At 45.2% G+C, this 21,559-nt stretch overlaps 1 protein-coding gene across 1 annotated transcript in view; it reads left to right on the top strand.

The window, feature by feature from the left end:
* KBTBD12 (kelch repeat and BTB domain containing 12) overlaps window positions 1-21,105 on the top strand; it is a 53,020-nt gene extending 31,915 nt beyond the window's left edge. Inside the window, exon 5 of the mRNA XM_077766861.1 lies at window positions 18,552-21,105. Coding sequence (XP_077622987.1) covers window positions 18,552-18,733 — 182 coding nt within the window. The 3' untranslated portion in view covers window positions 18,734-21,105. The remainder of the gene's footprint in view (window positions 1-18,551) is intronic.
* Window positions 21,106-21,559: the final 454 nt, after the last annotated feature.

Genomic DNA, 21,559 nt, shown 5'->3' with positions numbered 1-21,559 from the left:
GACCTAGAAGATAATTCTGTTTTTCCTTTCTTTATTTTATCATTCCTTGTATAATATTGAGTTGGAGAACTGATAACCCTCAACTTTTTAAAATGTCTACCTCCATACTATGAGCCAACCTCTTTTCTTGTACTGCAGGGGACTAATAATGCTTTCGGCCAGAGGGAAAGGGATTCGCCATAGGAGCTCTCTAAGTCCATTTTAATTATTTGGTCCTAATATGGTGGACCGTCTGGGGTTAGCAGAATGCATCATTCCCGGGGTGTTATGAAAAAGAGAGCAATTGTATAATAGCATGCCCGTCACGAACCAGACGCTTCAGCATCAGATCTAGAAAGAGGCACTGAATTTTCTCTCCTTTTGTGACACAAACCTAGTCATCCCATTTGTTTATTCGGAGAACCACAGTCAAGAAAATGAAAGGCTCGTAATCTATTTCGTTAATTCAAGAAAGAGGAGACTGAAACATAACTGTTGATAGGCATTTGGGACGCAGTTGAGAGGTCCAGCGTGTGATGGGAGGGACAGACACAGAAACGTGCGATAAATACAGGGATTTGTCATTGCTTAACAGACTAGCTTGAACACCTCCGTTTTCTCCCCAAGCCCCACTAAAAGGACAGTCAGAGGAATAAGCCCAGGCAGACGAGGGAAAGAAGAGGGAGGATGTGGGCAACACAATTTTGGAGGCTGGAGGGCAGAAGAGTGAGCGGTGACCGACCAGACCGGAGACAGTTTAATCCAAAAGCGGGCCACAGGAAAAGCAAAGAAACCAACAAACCCCGCAGAGCCCCAGGCGGCCTCGGGGACTGGCAAGAGCAGTTGCCTCTGAGGAGGAAGGGACGGTGAAGCAGAGAACATGAAGACGGGCTGGAGGGAAGGAGGCGCCCAGTCTCCTGCCCCGTTCGCGTGCTCGGTACAGACACAGAACCCCTCCCACCCCAGAGGAGATGGAAGCTAGGGCCCGAGAGGAGGGCAGGCACTAATGAACACATGAAGGAAATATGCTACTACATCCGTGTGATGGAATATCATTGGCAATAGAAAGGAATGGAGTCCTAACTATACTACAACATAAATGAACCTTGAAAACATTATGTGAAGTAAAAGAAAGCCGTCACAGATGAGCCCGTATGGTTCCATTCATAGGAAATGTGCAGAGAAGGCAAATGCATAAGGATGGAAAGATCTGTGGTCGTGGGGGGGAATCAGGAACAAGAACTGACTGCCAGTGGGCACAGGGCACAAGGTTTCTTTCTGAGGTGACAGAAAATGCTTTAAAATTAGATGGTGGTGACGGTCGCACAGCTCTGTGAATATGCTAAAATACATTGAATTATATACTTTTAAAGATGAATTGTAGGGCGTGTAGATTAGATCTCGGTAAAGCTGTTATTAAGGAAAAAGGAGCTCTCCCCCCCTTCGCCCCCCAAAGTAGTTGGCTTTTGTGTTTGACACTAATAAGGAGAATTAGCTGAATTGCCCACAGGGAGAGTGCAGTGGAGGGGAGTTCCTTGCGTGGAAGAGGCAGCCGCGGCGCTCTGCGGGGACAGAAATGTCAGTTTCCAGAGACGGAGAGACAGCGGTGGCAGGTGACACCTAGTGGCGGGAGCCGACTCCCTGCTCCCAAAAGCCTCCAGGAGGAGATCACAACACCGTGGCCTGAGGACCTTGCGAAAGGTCCTGAGCTGATGCTTGACATACCGAAATCCTGCCTTTTCGAGACGGCACCAGCGGGAGGGGGGCAGAGGATCCGAAGCGGGCTCTGCGCCGACATCAGCGCGTCCGAAGCGGGGCGCGGATCACGAACCCCGAGATCACGGCCCGAGCCCAAGTGGGACTCTCAACTCACTGAGCCACCCAGCCGCCCCCGGGAGTCCTACCTTTTGAGGGACCAAGTGACCTTGGGGAGCAGGCACCCCGTGCTTTCTAGCTCCAGGGAGCCCCCAGGACTCCTGAATATCCCAGGAGGAGGGGCTGCTCCCGGCCTCAGCCGGCTTCCTGCAGACAGAGCCCCCACCCTGGCTCTTTGAGACTCGGCCGCATCTTCCTTCCAGCCTCTGGTTTAGTGTGTTTCCCCCCAAGTCTCTGGCGCAGGGGCCCCTCCCCTTTTACCATGACGACAGCCAGAGGGCCCACGCACCGCGGTCTGTAGCTACTCTTCCATTCCTTCCAAGGTCGCACCGGCACCCCCTGGGCTAGCTGAGCGAGCCCGCCTCGTCTCTACTTCGGCTCCACACTGGCTACCATGGGGACGGGGCTCTGGGCAGAGACGTTCCGCCAGAGTCCAGCACAAGGCCCTTCTGCTTCCAGCCCCCCTTCACGCCCCTGACACATTTGCACCATCTTCCCTGGATAATTCTAGGGGAGCCAGGAATCGGCCCCTCCTCCACCCAGGACCAGAGAAGCCCTCTGCCTTTTCTCGGTCCCCGGCAAGAATTTCCCTCAAACCACCCCCCTGACTTCCCTCCTTCAGCCCGGGGCCCAGCCCCCAAGGTAGAAAGGCTGCCAGGGGAAACCTGAATAATCAAAAAGAGGAAACGCATTGGGAAGTATTTCAAAAAAGTAAATACCTCGCTTAACAAATGCAGAATAAGACGGGCTCTCTGTCACCTGGTGTTGCCTTTGTGAGGAGCTGTTCTGAGCCCCTGGCGTATGTTGGTTCACACAGTCCTCACTACCGGCCTGCAAGGTAGGCATTGACATTACCCTTACAGACGACTGGGGAAACAAGCCACCGAAAGAGGTCCCGAAGAGGGGACACGGTGATTCCAGGATTCCAAACTCGGAGAGTCTGGCCCCAGAGTTTGTATTGTATTTTTTTAAATATTTTATTTATTTTTGAGAGAGAGAGAGACAGTGTGAGCAGGGGAGGGTCAGAGAGAGAGGGAGACAGAATCTGAAGCAGCCTCCACCTGCTCAAATGCACAGACGCGGGGCTCGAACCCATGGACCGTGTGATCATGACCTGAGCCAAAGCTGGACGCTTAACCGACTGAGCCTCCCAGGCGCCCCTGTGTTGCATTTTTTTAACCAGGAGACTAAATTGTCTCTCCATGCCAGACACGTCCAGTCAGAATATTTGGGGATGGGGCCCGGACATCACTATTTTTTAAAAGCTCTCCCGATTGCTCTAATACGCAGTCTGCCTTGAGAACCACCAGCCTGGCCGGTGTCCATTGTTCATTCATTCAACAAAACTTTATTGAATGGCTACCCCTGAAGGAGTAAGCGAGGGCCAACTAGGAAGTTGCCACATCAGAACCATGCTTCCAGCCGGAGGCTTGGAATGTAGCTGTGCCCCTTGCAGAAATAGCTGATTCCAGACGTGGGCACTAAACCTGTGAGCTGAGCTGAGGATATTCCATTATACCAGGAAGCCAGTGAGCTGTCAACGACTTAAGGGAGTCCCATCAAAAGACAGAGAAGCCGGCACAAAAGGGCAGTCCACGGCCAAATTTGACATAACTTAAACATCAAAAATCATAATTGACTATAATTGATTGAATAAATAAGAAACGTAGAAGGAATGACAGAAGAATACATAGAATGATCATGTTGCAACCCCCAATAAGATCATTGGTTCCGGCAAATCATCAGTGGGTGCAACAGCATCGATTGAAAGGTGATGAAAAACAGCATATGCACGTGGCACCAAAGCATTACCCAGTACTAAGCACAACACTGATTAATACTAATTACAACGAGGAAAAATACATACTTTTACAGTGCTGAAATTGGATGGCCACCATTGTAACCAAATAATCGTCATTAAAAATAGGATAAATTTGGGGGCCGCCTGGGTGGCTCAGTCGGTTAAGCATCTAATTTGGGCTCAGGTCATGATCTCATGACTCGCTGAGTTCAAGCCCCGCGTCAGGCTCTGTGCTGACAGCTCAGAGCCTGGAGCCTGCTTCGGATTCTATGTCTCCCTCTCTCTCTGACCCTCCCCTGCTCACACTCTGTCTCTCCATCAAAAATTTTTTTAAAAAATTAAAAAATTGGACAATTTTATAGTAAGTTGACCCTTAATGCAGGGTTAAGGTGCTGACCCCCATGCCATTAAAAATCCCCATATAACTTCTGACTCTCCAAAAACTTAATAGCCCACTCTTGACCAGAAGCCTTACTGATAACATAAACAGCCAATTAACTCATATTTTCTATTTTCTAACATATATGTATTATATGCTAAAATAATTGTATTAAAGTGTGCTACAGGAAAGAAAATGTTAAGAAAATCATAAGAAGGAGAAGATACATTTTCAGTACTTGCTATACTTACTGAAACAAGTCTGCATACAAGCAGGGACCCATGCAAGTCAAACCCAGGTTGCTCCAGAATAAGTGTATTTTCCTTCTGTGTAATACAGTAGGAAGGATTCTTCCCCACCTACTACCACCACAGTGATTAACTCCTGTCTAATCAAGCCTCTAAACCTCCAGTCTATAGGGCATACAAGGGAGAGGGACCCGTTAAATGACCCTATGAGGAAACAGACAAATTCAGAATGTAGACCTTCAACAAGGAAACTGGCCCAGATACTCAAAAAAGTTAATGTGTTGGGGAAAAAAAGATGGTGCTATCCTAAATGAAGAGAGTTCAGAGGGACATAAAAACCAAATATAAAGTGTGAGCATTTATTGGATTCTGATCAAAGAGAACGACAGTGAAGACATTTTGGGGACAACTGGGGAATATCAGAACAGGGTATTATTTAACATGATAGAATTGATGTTTTCTCGTAGGTATGGTAATGGTATTGTAATCATGCAAAGAAATATCTTTATTCTTAGAAGAAGCCCGCTGAGTATTTAGGGGTGAAGTGTCATGTCCGCAACTAATTTTTAAGACTTTCAGAAAAAGAAAGTGCGTGTTCATGTGTACACATGAGGAAGGCAGTAAACATATGGAAATAATGTTAACTATTATTGAATCCTAACGTAAAGTCTGCAGGTATTCATTGTACTCTTCTTCCAACTGTTTCAAATTTCTCAAAATAAAAAGTTGAGAAAGGAACGAACAGCTTTGGTGGCAACTACAGGATCAACCTCTGTTTTATCCCAGGACTATCAACCACAGAGATACAGTGTGATTCAATTTGTCTGTTTTACTATTGCTATTTCAGTCCCCCCTGGAGAAGTTGTACTGAATATATACCGCATATTCATACTGTGTATGTCATATATGCCATTTGTATTTCCAAAAAGAATGGAGACAATTTAAAGAATAAGCGTAGGTGCGATGAAACTAAAAACATGCTTAGTAATAAGTAGAAGGGGTAATTTTATCAGAAAACCGAAGTTATGAAAAAATTTCCAGAATGTAGCCCAGCTTCCTGGTCTCCAAGGCAAAGAAGGAAAAATGATGGTTTCTGAAGCTCCTATTGAGAGAAGCACACAAGTGCCTCCTTCTATTGCCTCTCATCCCAAGTCTGCCTGAATCTTGAATCTAATGGGAGTTCTCTGTGCTTCTTGGATTTTGATGTCTGTGCCCTTCCCCGGATTAGGGAAGTTTTCAGCTCTAATTTGCTCACATTAACCTTTTGCCCCCTTTTCTCTCTCTTCATCTTCTAGGACTCCTATGATATAAATGTTACCCTCTTTAAGTTGCTGAGTTCTCAAGTCTTGTATCATGATCTTTTGCCTTTGTTTCCCTCTTTTTTCTGCGTCATTATTTTCCATAATTTTATCTTCTGTATCACTGACTCACTGCTCTGCTCCATCCATTCTTGCTGTTACGGCAGCCATTTGAGATTGCATCTTGGTTATAGCATTTTTAATTTTGGCCAGACTAGATTTTAGTTCTTTTATCTCTGCAGAAAGGGATTCTCTTTTGTCTTCTATGGTGTTTTCAACCTCAGCTAGTATTTTTATAATCGTGGTTTAAATTCTAGTTCAGACATCTTACATATATCTGTGTTGATTAAATCCCTGGCTGTCATTTCTTCTTGTTCTTTTGGTGTGAATTCCTGTGTCATGTCATTTTGGAGGAAGAAAAAAAATTAATAAAATAAAAATTTTTAATTAAAAACAAAAAGAATCCAAATAAAGGAAGCTAGATCCTAGGTGTATTTCGGTTTGCTTGTTGACGGAAGTGTGCCATGACTGACGGAGTCCTTGGTCTCTGACTAAGAAGGTTTCATGTCTTCTGCCAGAATCCTTCTTCTCCTCCTAGAGTTATGAGATAATAAACTGCCTGCCTGATGAAATCAAGCCAGGTGAATGACTCAGGCTCTGTCCTGACTTATTTTCTTTCTCTTCCACTTGTGCCCTTCCCAGAGACCTTCCATGATACAGGGCAAGATGGCACAACAGCCATCAATTTCACCCTACTCTGCCTCTCCAGTCATCCAGCACTCTTCTCTCGGTGCCAGAGCAGTGGAACGGGCCTCAGTTCGTGTGCAGGCCACCAGAAAGGTAATACCCTCCAACTGGTGGGGCCTCCTGGGACTAGCGAGTGAGAGGCTGACGTGCCATCCTGAAATCCTGGGGCCGCACCCCGTCAGCTTCTGTCCTGACTCCCTGTTCCACACCAGCTTTTCCTTCCACACCATTTGGCTTCATTTTCCAAGTAAGTTTCCAATAAATAAAAGTAATCATCTGCCTTAGGTTGAGCTCCTCCAAAAATAGATGCTGAGACAGGACTTGAGTGTACATAGTTCTGGGAGGCATTAAGAGAGGAGAAAGATGGGAAAGCAGGAGGCCACAAGGGAGAATTAACTGACAGGTTACTGCCTTGGGCCACTGGCATTCAATCCCAGTCGAAAACTCAGAGACAGTGTGGAACAGCCTCTGGGCTGTTCCCTACCAGAGGGTGTGGAATCTGAGGTATTTGTCCTCAGATTGGCTTCTTGGCACTCCCAACTTGCCCCACTTGAGCTGAGAGAAGATCCTGAGGCAAAGAGTAGCAGATGGATGTCATCAGCATATTCTGGAACAATGATCACAGAAGGGGTGTGGCTGACAGCTGATATGTCAGTGATATCACTGACGGAGTCTTCTACACCATCCTAACCACCAACCTTGAAACAAAGAGGGCTTATTACTTTCAACTAAAAAGATGTATCTGAGCAGATTCAGCTTCTGGTGGTTTTAGCCAACTGTCAGTGTTTTCATCTTGCACCAGCTTCCTCTTACCATGTAATCACTGGGTTTGCTTTCTTTTTTCTAGAACGCGTCCAGGAATAGGAATGCAGCCTCTAGGCTCTGTGCTGAGCTGGCATACAGATCTATATATGTTTTATAAGCTTTTGCAAACTCGGAAGATTGACATTGATTTGTAGGCATGACAGACAATTCTCTCTCAAATCCCCAGCAAGCTGGGAAAGGCTGGGGAAGTCTGCTATCAGCTGGAATGCAGACAGCAGAAAAGGCCCAGGATCGGTTACTGCCATCTGCAACATAAATCTCACAATTATTATGACAGAACATAATTTAGGGAACTCTTTTTTTCCCAAACTTTTAGTTAAATTCAAGTTAGTTAACATACAGTGTAATATTGGTTTCAGGAGGGGCGCCTGGGTGGCTCAGTCGGTTAAGCGTCCAACTTTGGCTCAGGTCAGATCTCACGGTTCATGGGTTCAAGCCCCGCGTCGGGCTCTGTGCTGACAGCTAGCTCAGAACCTGGAGCCTGTTTCAGATTCTGTGTCTCCCTCTCTCTGTACCCCTCCCCCACTCATGCTCTGTCTCTCTCTGTCTCAAAAATAAATAAACTATAAAAAAATTTTTTTAAAAATATTGGTTTCAGGAGAAGAATTTAGTGATTCACCACTTACATATAACACCCAGTGCTTACCCCAACAATTGCCCAGCGCCCATTTAGCCCATCCCCCGCCCACCTCCCTCCATCAACCCTCAGTTTGTTCTCTATAGTTAAGAACTGAGGACTGATGGGTGTTGGGGGGGAGGGGGTGGGATGGGCATGGAGGAGGGCACTTGGTGGGATGAGCACTGGGTGTTGTTGGAAACCAACTTGACGATAAACTTTATTTAAAAAAAAAAAAGAATCTCTTATGGTTTGTTTCCCTCTCTCTTTTCTTTTTCCCTTCCCATACGTTCATCTGTTTTGTTTCTTAAATTGTACATATCTGATAAAGGATTAGTATCCAAAACCTATAAAGAACTTGTCAAACCCAATACCCAAAAAACAAATAATCCAGTTAATAAATGGGCAGAAGACATGAATAGACATTTTTCCAAAGACGGGAACTCTGTTCTTTTTAAAACTCCCTCGGATATAACTTCAAACTTACGGAAAAGTTGCAAAAATAAAAATAGCATACTGAGTACACAGATTCACCTGTCACTAACACATTGCCCCTTTTGCTTTATTTAGCATTTGGTTAGTCATTGAATCCATCTGGCCATAGGTATGTATATATCCACACATGCAGACAGATACATAGCTTTGTTCTAATCACATGCAAGTAAGTTGCATACATCATGCCCTTTAGCCCTAAATACTGGAGTGTGTGGAATAAGAACAGTCTCTTACACAACCACAGTACAACTAACAATTTTAGGGATTTTAACGTTGATTCTACCCTCTTATTTACTCTCTTCTTAGTATTCTAATTTTTATCAATTGACATAATAATGTCCTTCGCAGCATTTTTTCCTCTCAACGCTCATCTATAAGCAGGTATTGCATTTTGCTTGTGTGTCTCTTCAGTTTCCTTAAATCTGAAATGCTTCCACATACATTTTTTGCCTCTTACAACATTGGTGTTTTAAAATGATGCAATCTTCCCCCTTTTTAAATAAAACATTCTTCTTCTGAGAACCAGCAGATGTTTCGTTGGTGCTCAAACTCAGGTTATGCATTTCTGGCTAGAATATTGCATACCTGCTATGTCTTTCTCAGTGCACGACATCTAGAGGCAAATCAACTTCATTACCCCTCCGTGGCAATGTAACTTTTATTCACTTGTTCAAGATATTGTCTCATTTCTCCTCCGTATAATTCCTATTTTTCCCTCGCAACTAATAGGCAATGTCTGAGGAGATGCTTTAAAACCACGCATTTATATTTTTTCACTTAACAGCATCTCCCTGAAATCATTCCATATCAGGTAGTAGAGATCGTCCTTGCTCATTTTTCACTGGATAGTGTTCTATTGTGTATATATCATAGAAACTCTGTTCTTTATTCTTTGCTAAGGCAGCTCCCCAACATCTCTTTGGACCAAAAGCTAGGGCCACCTCCCTGATTTTCACAAGATTGTAAACTGGGGTCCAGTCAAGGTGGAGTGAGCGCCTTTCACCCGGTCTCCCCCGCTGAATGTGAGCAATACCCCTGGGCAGAATGCATGGAGCTGCGACCTGAGAACTCTTGAAACTAAATGGTCATGATCAGACTGGGGAAGTAAACCAGAACTTGCAATACCACCAAATTAATAAGTTCCCCATTGGTTTCTCTTGGTACCCACTGGTTAAGACTCAAAAGCAACCTGAAACCTGGAACTTGGCACGAACTGTGGACAGAAAGAGCTCTAAGAGAAGCCGTTTATTTCTGTTTCAAGGAACAAGAAAGAGGACCCTATGGGTTAGAGAAGGGGGGGGGGCTCTTCTTCATTTTCCATTCTCTCCAATATTTTTTTGAAATATTTTTCTGAGCTTATTTATTTATTGAGAGAGGGAGGGAGAGAGAGAGAATCCCAAGCAGACTCCATGCTGTCAGCAAAGAGCCCAGTTGTGGGCCCACAAACTGTGAGATCATGACCTGAGCCAAATCCAAGGTCAGATGCTTAACCAACTGAGCCACCCAGGCGCCCCAAGATTTTGAAGTAACCAGGCAGATGCTTTAAAGCAGTTATTATAATGGGACTCCAAGAAGTAAGAATGACTACTTTTGAAAGGTTTGTAAAGATAGAAAGTCTCAGTAAGGAAATAGAAGCTATTTTTTTTTCATAATTTTAATGTTTATTTATTTTTTGAGAGACAGAGGGAGACAGAGCATGAACAGGGGAGGGATAGAGAGAGAGGGAAACACAGAATCAGAAGCAGGTTCCGGGCTCTGAGCTGTCAGCACAGAGCCTGACACAGGGCTCGAACCCACAAACTGTGAGATCATGACCTGAGCTGAAGTCGGAAGCTTAACTGACTGAGCCACCCAGGCACCCTTAGAAGTTATTTTTTAAAAAAGAACCAAATGGAAATTTTAGGACTGAAAAATAAAATAGCAAGATTACTGAATGGGCTCAGTAGCACAAGGGAAATGAAAGGAAAAAGTGAGAAGTGAGTGCATTTGAAGGTAGTAAATAAAACTTACCCAATCGGAGTAACAAAGAGAAAAACTTGAATAAGAAAAGTGACTAGAGCTCTGGGGACCCATGAGACAATATTAAAAGATCTAACACTCATGTCATGATCCCAGAAGGAAAGGATGGGTGAAGAAAAAATATTTAAAGGAATAATGGCTGAAAACTTGACAAATTTGGCCAACTCAGCAAACTGAAAACAAGATAAACATGAAAAATCTCACATCCAGATACATCATAACCAAATTTGCAAAACCTAAAGATAGAGAAAAGATCTTGAAGAAGCTAGAGAAGAACAAAAGGTAACATATGAGGGGAAAGTATTAGAATGGGTGTGAATTTCTCAACCCAGTCAGAAGGCAGCAGAACAAAATTTTTAAGCTCTGGAAAAAAAAAAAAAAAGAATCACCTGGAATTGTATATGCAGCAAAAATATTCTTCAGGAATGAGGACAAAACTAAGGTAAGACATTCTCTGATGGAGAAGAACTAAGAATTTATTGCCAACAGTCAATAAAAAAGAAAGTGCCTCAAATCAAAGGCACATGATACAAAGTTGGAACTTCAGGAATCAAGGAAGAGAAACAGAAATGGTAAATACCTGGATAAATATAATAGACTTCTTTTCTCCCCTTCAGGTCTTTAGAATATGCTTGACAGTTGGCAGCAAAAATTTTAACATTGTCTGACAGCGTTTTCTTTTTTTAAAGGTTTTTATTTTAATTCCAGTTAGTCAACATAGTGTTATATTACTTTCGAGTGTACAATATAGTGATCCAACAATTCTATACATCACTCGATGCTCATCACAAGCACACTCCTGAATCCCCATCAACCATTTAACCCATCCCCCCACCCACCTCCCCTCTGGTACCCATCAGTTTGTTCTCTATAGTTAAGAGACTGGTTCTTCATTTCTCTCTCTCTCTCTCTCTCTCTCTCTCTCTCTCTCTATATATATATATATATATATACACACACACACACACAAAGGGAGAAATATATATTTTTTATATATAAATTATAAATTTATATATAAATTTTAAATTTATAAATTCGTATATTAACTATACATATATACATTTCTTCAATTCCACATATGAACAAAATCATATGGTATTTGTCTTTCTCTGATTGACTTATTTCCCTTAGCATGAGACTTTCTAGCTCCATCCATGTTATTGCAAATGGCAAGATTTCATTGTTTTTTATGGCTGAATAATATTCTTTGTGTATACACACAAAGAAATGTTATATATATAATAATATCCATTCATCAATTGATGGACACTTGGGCTGCTTCCATATCTTGGCTATTGTAAATAATGCTGCTATAAACATAAGGGCTCATGTATCCCTTTGACTTAGTGCTCTTGTATTTTGGGGGCAAATACCCAGTAGTGTGGTTGCTGGATCATAAGGTAGTTCTATTTTAAAAAAAATTTTTAATGTTTAGTTTTGAGAGACACAGAGAGACAGAGAAAGGGGAGAGACAAGAGAGGGAGACAAAGAATCTGAAGCAGGCTCCAGGCTCTGAGCTAACAGCAGCTAACAGCCAATGCAGGGCTCAGACTCACAAACCGCGAGATCATGACTGGAGTCAGACACCCAACCGACTGAGCCACCCAAGCACCCCCAAGGCAGTTAGATTTTTAACACTTTGAAGAGCCACCATACTGTTTTCCACAGCAGCGGCCCCGCTTTGCACTCCCACTAGCAGTGCGTGAGCGTTCCTTTTTCTCCACGTCACAGCCAACACATATTGGTTCCTGTGTGTTTGATTTTAGCCATTCTGGCGGGTGTGAGATGATAGGCATCCCACTGTAGTTTTGACTTGCATTCCCTGATAAGCGATGATGAGCATTTTTTCCTGTGTCTGTTGGCCGTCTAGATGTCTTCTTTGGAGACATGTCTGTTCATGTCTTCTGCTCATTTTTTAGTTGGATTGTTTGTTTTTTGGGTGTTGAGTTTTAGAAGTTCTTTATATGTTTTGGATACTAACCCTTTATTGGATATGTCATTTGCAAATATCGTCTCCCATTCCACAGGTTGCCTTTTAGTTTTGTTGATTGTTTCCTTCACTGAACAGAAGCTTTTTGTTTTGATGTAGTCCTAATAGTTTATTTTTTGCTTTTGTTTCCCTTGCCTCTGGAGATGTGTCTGATAGTGTTTTCAATGTATGTTAATGTTATACAGAGACGATCATCTCCCCACGGGTGGGGAGAGGAACTGCATGGTGGTAAGTTTCCTGTATTCCCTTTGAAATGATAATACGTTAATTAATCTATTAAAAGTTAAGTATATATATTGCAATCCTTAGGACAACTACTCAAAAAGCTATTTAAAAAGGTGTGTCTAAAAACTCAAGATAAATTAAAATGGGTATTAAAAACGTTCAAAGAATTAAAAAAGAAGGAAAGTGGAAATCAAGGCACAAAAATAAAAGGAATAATAAAATAGAGACCTAAATCTAAACATACCAATACTTATATTAAATATAATGGTCTTTATCAGATAATTTTATCTCATAAACCTTCCACTTGTGCTTAAAGAAAGTGTAATCTCATTTTTTTAAAAGTATCTTCCTCTTGAGAAAATGAAACTCAAAAACTTTTCTTGAAAGAATCATTTCCTTTAAAAAAATTGTTTTGGGGGGGCACCTGGGTGGCTTAGTCGGTTAAGCGTCTGACTTTCGCTTAGGTCATGATCTCGCGGTTCGTGGGTTCGAGCCCCGCGTTGGGCTCATTTTTTTTTAAGGTTTTAAATGTTTTATTTATTTCTAGGAGAGAGAGAGAGACAGCATGAGCAGGGGAGGGTCAGAGAGAGAGGGAGTCACAGACTGAAACAGGCTCCAGGCTCTGAGCTGGCTGTCAGCACAGAGCCCGACACAGGGCTCGAACCCACGAACCGTGAGATCGTGCCCTGAGCTGAAGTCGGACACTTAACCGACTGAGCCCCCCCAGGCGTCCCTGAAAGAATCATTTCCTATTTTAACTCCTCCATGTAACTTTAGCCATAAAATGAATTCTATATTTCTTATACATAAACCCAGAGTACTTCGTAGGAGTTCATTTACAAACCATTACATAGAATGCCAGTTATCCCTTGATCAGAGGGGTTTTACATATCCATTCCTTCAACCTGGTGGAAAATATAAAATCTTTGATTGACTAATTGAATTTATACACAGAGAAAGAACGTGACTATGCAACGTGATTTTATAATTACACTGATAGCTCTAGAGGGCTATGTCCTTTGCAGACAGGCAACTACATACCCTCAGCCGTTCCTTTGTTTCTGTTCTGCCCGTTTGAATGGACTCTTGGCCTCCTCTGCTAGCGGAAGCCTGCTGGTCATGCCTATTTGTGACGTTCATGACTCTCTTCTTTCTGCCTGAGTCAGGGGCAGTTAAATGGCCCGTTTCACTGATGTGAAGGGAGGCTAGGTAACACCCCTCAGCCGAGGACAAGCCAAGTTAGCCTGGGGTCCATTACTCATTTTCTGATTTATCATTTATTCACACACCCCTTCGTTCAAAATGAAACAGAATTGGAGGAGGCTTCTAAGATGCATACAACGCACTAAGATAGAAATTAAAATAAATCAGGAAATTGAATGGACGCACAATAAAGAGAGAGAAAGACAATCAAGCAAGACGTGCTGAAGTCAGTACCTAAAGGTGCCCGAAGTTCTGCCCTGGCTACGTCTGGACTCATTTGTCTCTGATCTCACGAGAGGCCGAGCAGAAAGGAAAGTACGCCCTATCGGATGTGCAGCGCCCTCCAGGGAAGAGGAAGCCACTGCGTAGAACGTACACATCTTGTCAACATGCAAGAAACTTCTCCCCATAGCCTCACGTAGAGAAGAGGGAACTGTCCCCAGTGGTGCTTCCATAATGACAAAATATGTGAATCTTCTATTTTCTTCATGTAAAATAATGTTTCAAACTCATGGAGGTGTCAGGATGCAGGGAGAGTTTATTGCCTCCTTTAATAATTAAGTGTGTCTATTTTTGGAAAATTAGCTGAACTGAAAAGGGCCAGCACTGAGTTGAACCTCAGTTGCTGCCTCCTTGTTAGTGTGATGACATTTCCAGAACCCAAACTCGCGCGAATAGGTAAGCACAAATGCCAACCCCTGATTGCTCGCTTTCCGAGCTCCGTTGGTAGAAATTTAGGACAGCATCCAGCATGGCCCCACCAGGATGTGCGCGTCTGGGGGGCAGCTGTGGCGGGTGTCTGTGCTCCTCCTGAGGGTTCCCGCCCCCACGAGCATGCCTGTGTTCTAGAACACTAGTTCAGAGCTTTCATACTCAAGAGAGCTCACTGGCTGTCTTCTTCACTTCCTTGCCGCTGATGCAGTAATCTTCATCCTTCACAAATAAAGAGATTTCTAGAAAAGCTGTTATAGGCATACATGGTTTTTTAAAAAATGGCTCCCCAGTAAACACTGAAATGAGCAGAAGGAAGCAAAATTAGTGAAGAAAACTACCTACTTCGACATAATAAAAGGCCCCAGTCTGCATTAAGTTGAAGAAGAACGCCAGAAGTCTTCACCCAGTTAAAACAAAGCAAACCAAGAAACAGTAAGCCCGATGTGGCCATGGTAAAAGACCATTCCACGACAATGGCAGTAAGTAAGGTGGAAAAGGCCGTTTCATCTCAGTAGGAGTAACAAGCAAGAAGATGGAACATTCTGGACAGATAGGACACCTGTCGTGTTTTAGCCACTGAGCATTTCCAGCAGCCATGCCCACAGCCACGGCGGCCAGCCGTGTGAAGGGGCAGTGGTAGTGCTCTGCCCCGACAGGGCCTCCCGCCACGCCTCCACAGCTCCTCAATCTGTTGAGCTGCCTTCCTTCCAGTGAATCCCCATTTTGCAAAAGCCAGCCCAGTTTGGTTTCTGCTGTTGCTACCCAGAACCTGAAATGAGGAGCCTGAACCTTTTGTATTTAACATCTTTGAAATACACAAAACAGAAACGTATACAAATCATAAGACAAATGGAGAAATCCACAAAATTTGCATGGACTTTATGATACCATTCTCAGAAATTGACAGATCAGATATATATATTTTTTAAAAGTAAGGAAAACCAAAGCAAAAAGAGATTTAGAGCTTTGTGTTAATTTAAGCTAAGTACAATTAAATAAGAATTCAAAATCAGTTCCTCATTCCCACTAGCTATATTTCAAATTATTCAATACCACGTGTCTAAAGGTCACTGTATGGGGCGCCTGGGTGGCTTAGTCGGTTGAGCGTCCGACTTTCGCTTAGGTCATGATCTCGCGGTTCGTGGGTTCGAGCCCCGCGTCGGGCTCTGTGCTGACAGCCAGCTCAGAGCCTGGAGCCTATTTCAGAGTCTGTGACTCCCTCTCTCTCTGACCCTCCCCTGCTCACGCTGTCTCTCTCTCCTAGATATAAATAAAACATTAAAAAAAAATTTTTTTTAAATAAAAAAAATAAAGGTCACTGTATTAGACACCATGGATTATAGAACATTTCCTTCATCATAGTAAGTTCTACTGGACAGAGTTGGTATAAAGAAAATGTGATACACACACACATAACACACATACACAGTAGAATGTTATTCAACCATGAAAAAGAAGGAAATCCTGCCATTTGCTGCAACAAGGATGAACCAGGAAGACAATGTGCTAAATGAAATAATCTGGACAGACACACACACAAAAAAATACTATGCCATCTCACTTATATGCGGAATCTAAAATAGTGATGTTCACAGATGCAGAGTGTGGAATGGTGGTTGCCAGGAACTTGGGGTAGGGAGACTGAGGGTGTGGGTCAAAGGCTTTCGGTTATAAGATGAGTAAATTCTGAGAATCTATCGTACAGCATGGTGACTGTAGTTAGCAATACTGTACTGTATACTTGAAATGTGCTTTAGAGTTCTCACTACACACGCACGCACACACAGAGGTACCTATGTGGGGTGTGTGGGGTGATGGATGTGTTAATTGATTGTGGTATTCATCTCACAATGTATACCTTAAACATATTTTTGTCAATTAGCCTCAGTAAAGCTGGAAAAAACATTCACCTTCATACCTAATTTTGTGTTTGTAATTTTGTAATATTTTCCTTAAAGAGGATCACCAAGTTTGTATACGCTTTAGGTCCCACTCATTGGCCTTATCCATTTACTGTGGAAAATGCAGTGATACCATCATGTCCCCCTTCATTCAATAGAGCTTAGTAGCTACAAGCTCAGGTTTTGAGAACCGCATATCTGGGTGCATATTCTGGGTCTGCCACTTCTAACTGTATGCCTGTAGCCTCAGCATTTAATTGCTCTAAGTTCTTCTTAATCTGTGAAACTGAAATAACAACAGTACTGGCTCATAGGCTTACGATGAGGATGATACAACATAGTGCCTCGTTGCCGCCAGCACACAGTAAGTACAGTACACAGCATGGATCCAGTGAGTATCAGCTCTCACTGTTTTTTTGGTGTTTGGGGAGTGAAGAGTCTTGCAGGAAATGCAGGTGAATAAAGACATTTTCAGGGAAACAAAAGCTGACCTCCTCTAAAGTATATACTTCAGGAAAATTATCATTAATGAAAAGTCTAACATGCAAAAAATAATGAAGAGCAATGAAAGTGTAAAGACGTGGATTAATTCTAAATGAGCAGTTACTGTATAAAACAATAACGGTAATGTCCTTCACAGTTAAAAGATATATAGAATTTAAATGCACACTCACAGTAGCTAATAAATTGGGAGGGCAGCAAATATAATTAAATTATTCTAAAATCCTTCAAGAAGAAGGTCAAGCATTGATTGTCTTTAGGTCTTGAAAAGTTGAATATACATCTTTTACTTTCTAGGATAAACAAAATAAAAGTAGAAACAGGCTTTATAAATTCTAAATCAGTAGAGGGAAGGAAATGGAATAATAAAAAATACTCAGCCAATCCAAAGGATGGCATTAAAAGAGAAAAGAAAGAGTAAGTGAGACAAGGACAATCCACAAATGAGGTGGTAGATTTAAACCAAAAGAGATCAGTAATTACATTAAATATAAATGGACCAAATGCTCCAGTTAAAAGACACAGATCATTGGAATGGTTCTTGAAATCTGACTGTTTAGTATTTATAATATCAGTCAAATAAATGCTGACGGAACTTATTCTAGAGTAAGAAGATCACTCATAACAATAAATTTATAAATGTTAAATTTATATGTACTTAATAACACACTCAAAATGTGTATACTAAAAATTGACGGAACTAAAAGGAGAAACAGACAAATCCACAATCTTAGTGGGATATTTTAACACAGCTCTCTTGGTACCTGGAAGAACAAGCCCACAAAAATCAGAAAATACGTGGAAGTGTGGCTAACAAGACCCCATGAGTGCATATGGAACAGTGCACCAACAACTACAAAATACAGGCACACGTGGGCCATTTTCAAAACTTGACTTTAGCGTCGCCTGGATGGCTCGGTTAAGCCTCTGACTTTGGCTCAGGTCATGATCTCACGGTCCGTGGGTTTGAGCCCCGCGTCGGGCTCTGTGCTGACAGCTCAGAGCCTGGAGCTGCTTTGGATTCTGTGTCTCCTTCTTTCTCTAACCCTCCCCTGCTCACGCTGTCTCTCTCTCAAAAATAAATTTAAAAAACATTTTAAAAATTGACTTTAATACACCAGGACTGGGCACTTTTGCATATATGATCTCCTCTGATCATCATAAAATTATAAAATAGTCATCTCAACTGGACATCTTCCATCTGCCCCTCCAGACTCACCCTGCCCTGTTCTCTGTCATGCTCTATGTCCTATGAAGTTGATGTATACTGGGTGCATTCACAGATACCTTTCTCCTCTGGTTTCTGGTTGGATTCAGCCAGTGGGAGGCGAGAGCAGAGGTTGTTGGGTGGGAGGAAGGTTTCCTGCAAGGACCCTGGCTTAGCGTTAGCATCCCCGTCTGCCTTTAGGGAAAACATAAGCTCAGGGAGGTCAGCCACTCATCTAAGGTCACAAGCTGTATCTCCCCTCCAGGTGTAGAAATAAGGACAGTTTCATCTGTAGCTCCCAATATTCATAAATTATTAAATGTAGATAGTGGTATACCCTGTTAATATGTCAAATAACTTTGAATGTGAGTTTTAACATGGCCTTTTTTCGTTTCTTAAATGCCAGGGACACCATGTCTTCCATTTAAAGTATGTGTATTCCGTTGTTGTCTCGTTTTGGTGCCTGATGCCTCTTAGAGGAAGTTGTTTAATAGAATGAAGACGACCTCCTACCTTGCTATCTTTCAGATCGACATGAGGTTATCTCCAAAGAAATACTGGAGCTAGACCCATGGGAAAACCAGTGGAATGTTGTGGCCGTTGATGTCCTCATGCACGACAGTTACGACGTCTGCCTGGTGGCCAGGATGAACCCCCGAGACCTCATCCCCCCGCCTTCAGATCTGGTGCAAGAAGGTGGTGAGCACTGAAGTCGGTGTTTGCTGGAGGCTCCTGCTGTGTGTGCGCAGGAGCCGCTAGGAATGGAGAGAGCCCACGGGCACCAGCCAGTCCCCCTGGACATGTGTGTTGCATGCATAGTGGCCCGTGTGCCAAGCAGTGCGTGCTGGGTGCTGTGATAGGGAGGGAGCAGAGTCCTCGCTCAGGGATGGGTGGTCGGCTCGGATGGACAAGACGTTCCAAGGCCACGTGTGGCGATGGCACGGAGGACACAGGTGAGCGCCGTAGGGACCCGGGAGGGAGGACAGCACTGCCCAGGAGCAGGCCTTTCACCAGGGCCTCGGAGGATGAGGAGGCAGCAGGCCCGTGGGTGCAGCTGACGGGGCCCTCACAGCAACGGCTGAGCAGAGGCCCAGGGCTGGGCCAGGCCGCCGGGGCCACAGGCCCTGCCGCTGAGGCTGGAGAAGGAGGTGGCAGAGGAGTGACCGACGCCTGGACGAGCAGGGACTGTGGGCCTGGTCTCTGAGCAGGGGACGTGCCTCAGCACCCTGTCGTGTTAAAGGGGACGTCCCCCTCTGCTCTGTTCTGGTTTCGGTCTTACGAAGGCTTTCTATTCTTGCGTACGATACGCTTCTACCGCGACAACATCGCCCAAAACGGGGCTCGCGACGGACCACAAGTTCCAACAGCCCAGGCCCTGAAGCCCGACCACAGTGAGCAGAGGGGAGCCCCACCCTGGGCCAGGTCGGCGTCAGGGACGGGGGGGGGCCCTGCCGCCCTGGCCCACTCACGCTGGCGCACAGTGTCCGGGACGAGCCTCACCAAGCTGCCCTTGGCCGGCTCTCAGGCGCACATGACCTGCGGGACATGGGCCCTGGCTGCATGCACCTGGCGGAGGCCACCCATAGACCAGGCTCCGGAGCGGAGGGGGCAGGAAGCACGTGCTCTTGGCTCCCTGCCGCCTGCCCTCTTACTCAGCCTTTGCAACGTCTCCCCCGAGACTGGAAGGTAGGGATGGAGCTGCCTGCCTCGGCCCACGTTGAGCATAATCAGCAAACAGGCGCTTCCAGAATGTACTTGAGGGCTGACATTTAAACGACGCATGGGAAATGCATCTGTCTTACTCGCCATCCATACTCCCGGCAGCACAGTGGATTCAGAGTGCATCTCGGTAGCAGTTCTTCAATAACTTCTTCAGGTTGTCCCCCAGCAGGCCAGACTCCGGGGGGACAGGGGCCGTGTCTGTCCCTTGCACCTCAAAACTGTGCTACTTGGAGCCCGCAGTGAGCAAAGTGTGCTTTCAGGCAGCGAGGCCCGTGCCCTTCCCTAGCGTTTATGCAGAGGGCTCTAAGGAGACCTCCCACGTGCGTCCCAGTGAGCTGATCCTTCTCCCTACTCTGTGGGGTCTTTTTCTTGCTGCAAAGGCAGAGCAGTTCCTGTGAGTGGGCTGGGCTGGCCGTGGCAGCCATGGTCGCAGAGAGCCCCCCAGGTCTGCTTCCCCAGCTTCCCCTTAGCAGAACCACGGCGCCTGCTCCACACACGCACCGGAAGCCGCCACGTTTGCCTGCGTCAAGGAGCCTTGTCGGCGCGTCACCATCCATCCTCTGGAGGCCCTGGGGTCAAGATCTCGGCCCTGGCGCCAGCCTTGCTCCTTAGCCAGCTGTGTGGTCCTGGCCAACATAACCCTTCCAAAGCCTTATTTTCCCCAAATGAAGAACGGGAAGAAAAAGTCTTTCCTAGGGTTGGTGTGAGGACTGAGTGAGAAAGTGCTGCGCACAGTCGCTGTTCGATACCAAAACAACAAGCATCCTTCACCTGCCGTTCTTTGTAGTGGCACTGCCGTTGTAACCCGCGCTTCCCGAAGCCTGGCGCCCACAACAACCAGTCCCTGGGTGGGGGGACTCGTGAGGTTGGAGGGGAGCCGTGCACATGTGTGAGGGGTTCCCAGCGCCCCAGCCCCAGGCCCTCCGCGGGGCGTGCAGACACACACGCAAGCTTTCGCTTCAGCGTCTGTTTTAAGCCCAGGGTGCTTTTAGTCTGACTTTCGTATTTGTCATTAAAAACGAGACGCCTCGGCCCTCCTGTTGGCGGATTTTGCCGGAGACTCAGCTTTGAATTCCTACCGCCCTTCCTTCCTCTCAGCTGAAGGCTGTCCCCGTATCTCAGTGGAGGACTCCGGAAACCTCGACTCTTTGCCAGCTCTTCTCTTGTGGGACAGGATTCCTGGACGCTGAGCCGCAGAACATAGCGGGGGGAACCTGGATGCTGAGGCCCGCGAGAGACGGCCGCCGCCAGCTCGCCGCCGTCCGGTGTCCACCGGGAAAGCCCCCTGTCCTCACTGATCGACTTTATGATGAGCGAACACTTGAAATTGGAACTTACAAATAAAAACGTGCTAATGGCAGATCGCTGTTATTGTTTTTCGTATTGCAATTTCATGTCGATTTCTCTTGGAGAAGGGGCTCTGTGCCCGGGGAGCACGGAGCATCCCAGGGCGGGCAGGGACGGATGTCCGCCAGAAGATGGGGGGAGCAAGCAAACCCCAGAGGCCAGGGCGGGTGAGGTGGGCACGGGGGCAAGAGGTGACCCCACTTCCAGGACGGTCGAAGCACAGGAGGATGTCAGGGAAAGGAGCTGAGGCCGATCACGAAAGACCTCAAATGCCACACCCAGGAGTCGGTCGCTGCCTCGGCACCTCGGTCTCGGGCGGAGGTTCTGTGGGAATGGCCCTCCGGGGTGCAGTGTGGACGGGCGGGGTGAGAGCAGACACGGGCGGGAGTCCCTGTCGCCGAAGCTGAACTAACCTGGTGACCGTGAGGTGGGACGGCAACCTCGCACAGAAACGCAGGCCGTCTGTG

Source organism: Crocuta crocuta, unplaced genomic scaffold, assembly GCF_008692635.1.
Source record: "Crocuta crocuta isolate KB4526 unplaced genomic scaffold, BGI_CrCroc_1.0 scaffold296, whole genome shotgun sequence".
Lineage (NCBI taxonomy): Eukaryota > Metazoa > Chordata > Mammalia > Carnivora > Hyaenidae > Crocuta > Crocuta crocuta.
This window is presented reverse-complemented; position numbering and strand designations above follow the sequence as displayed.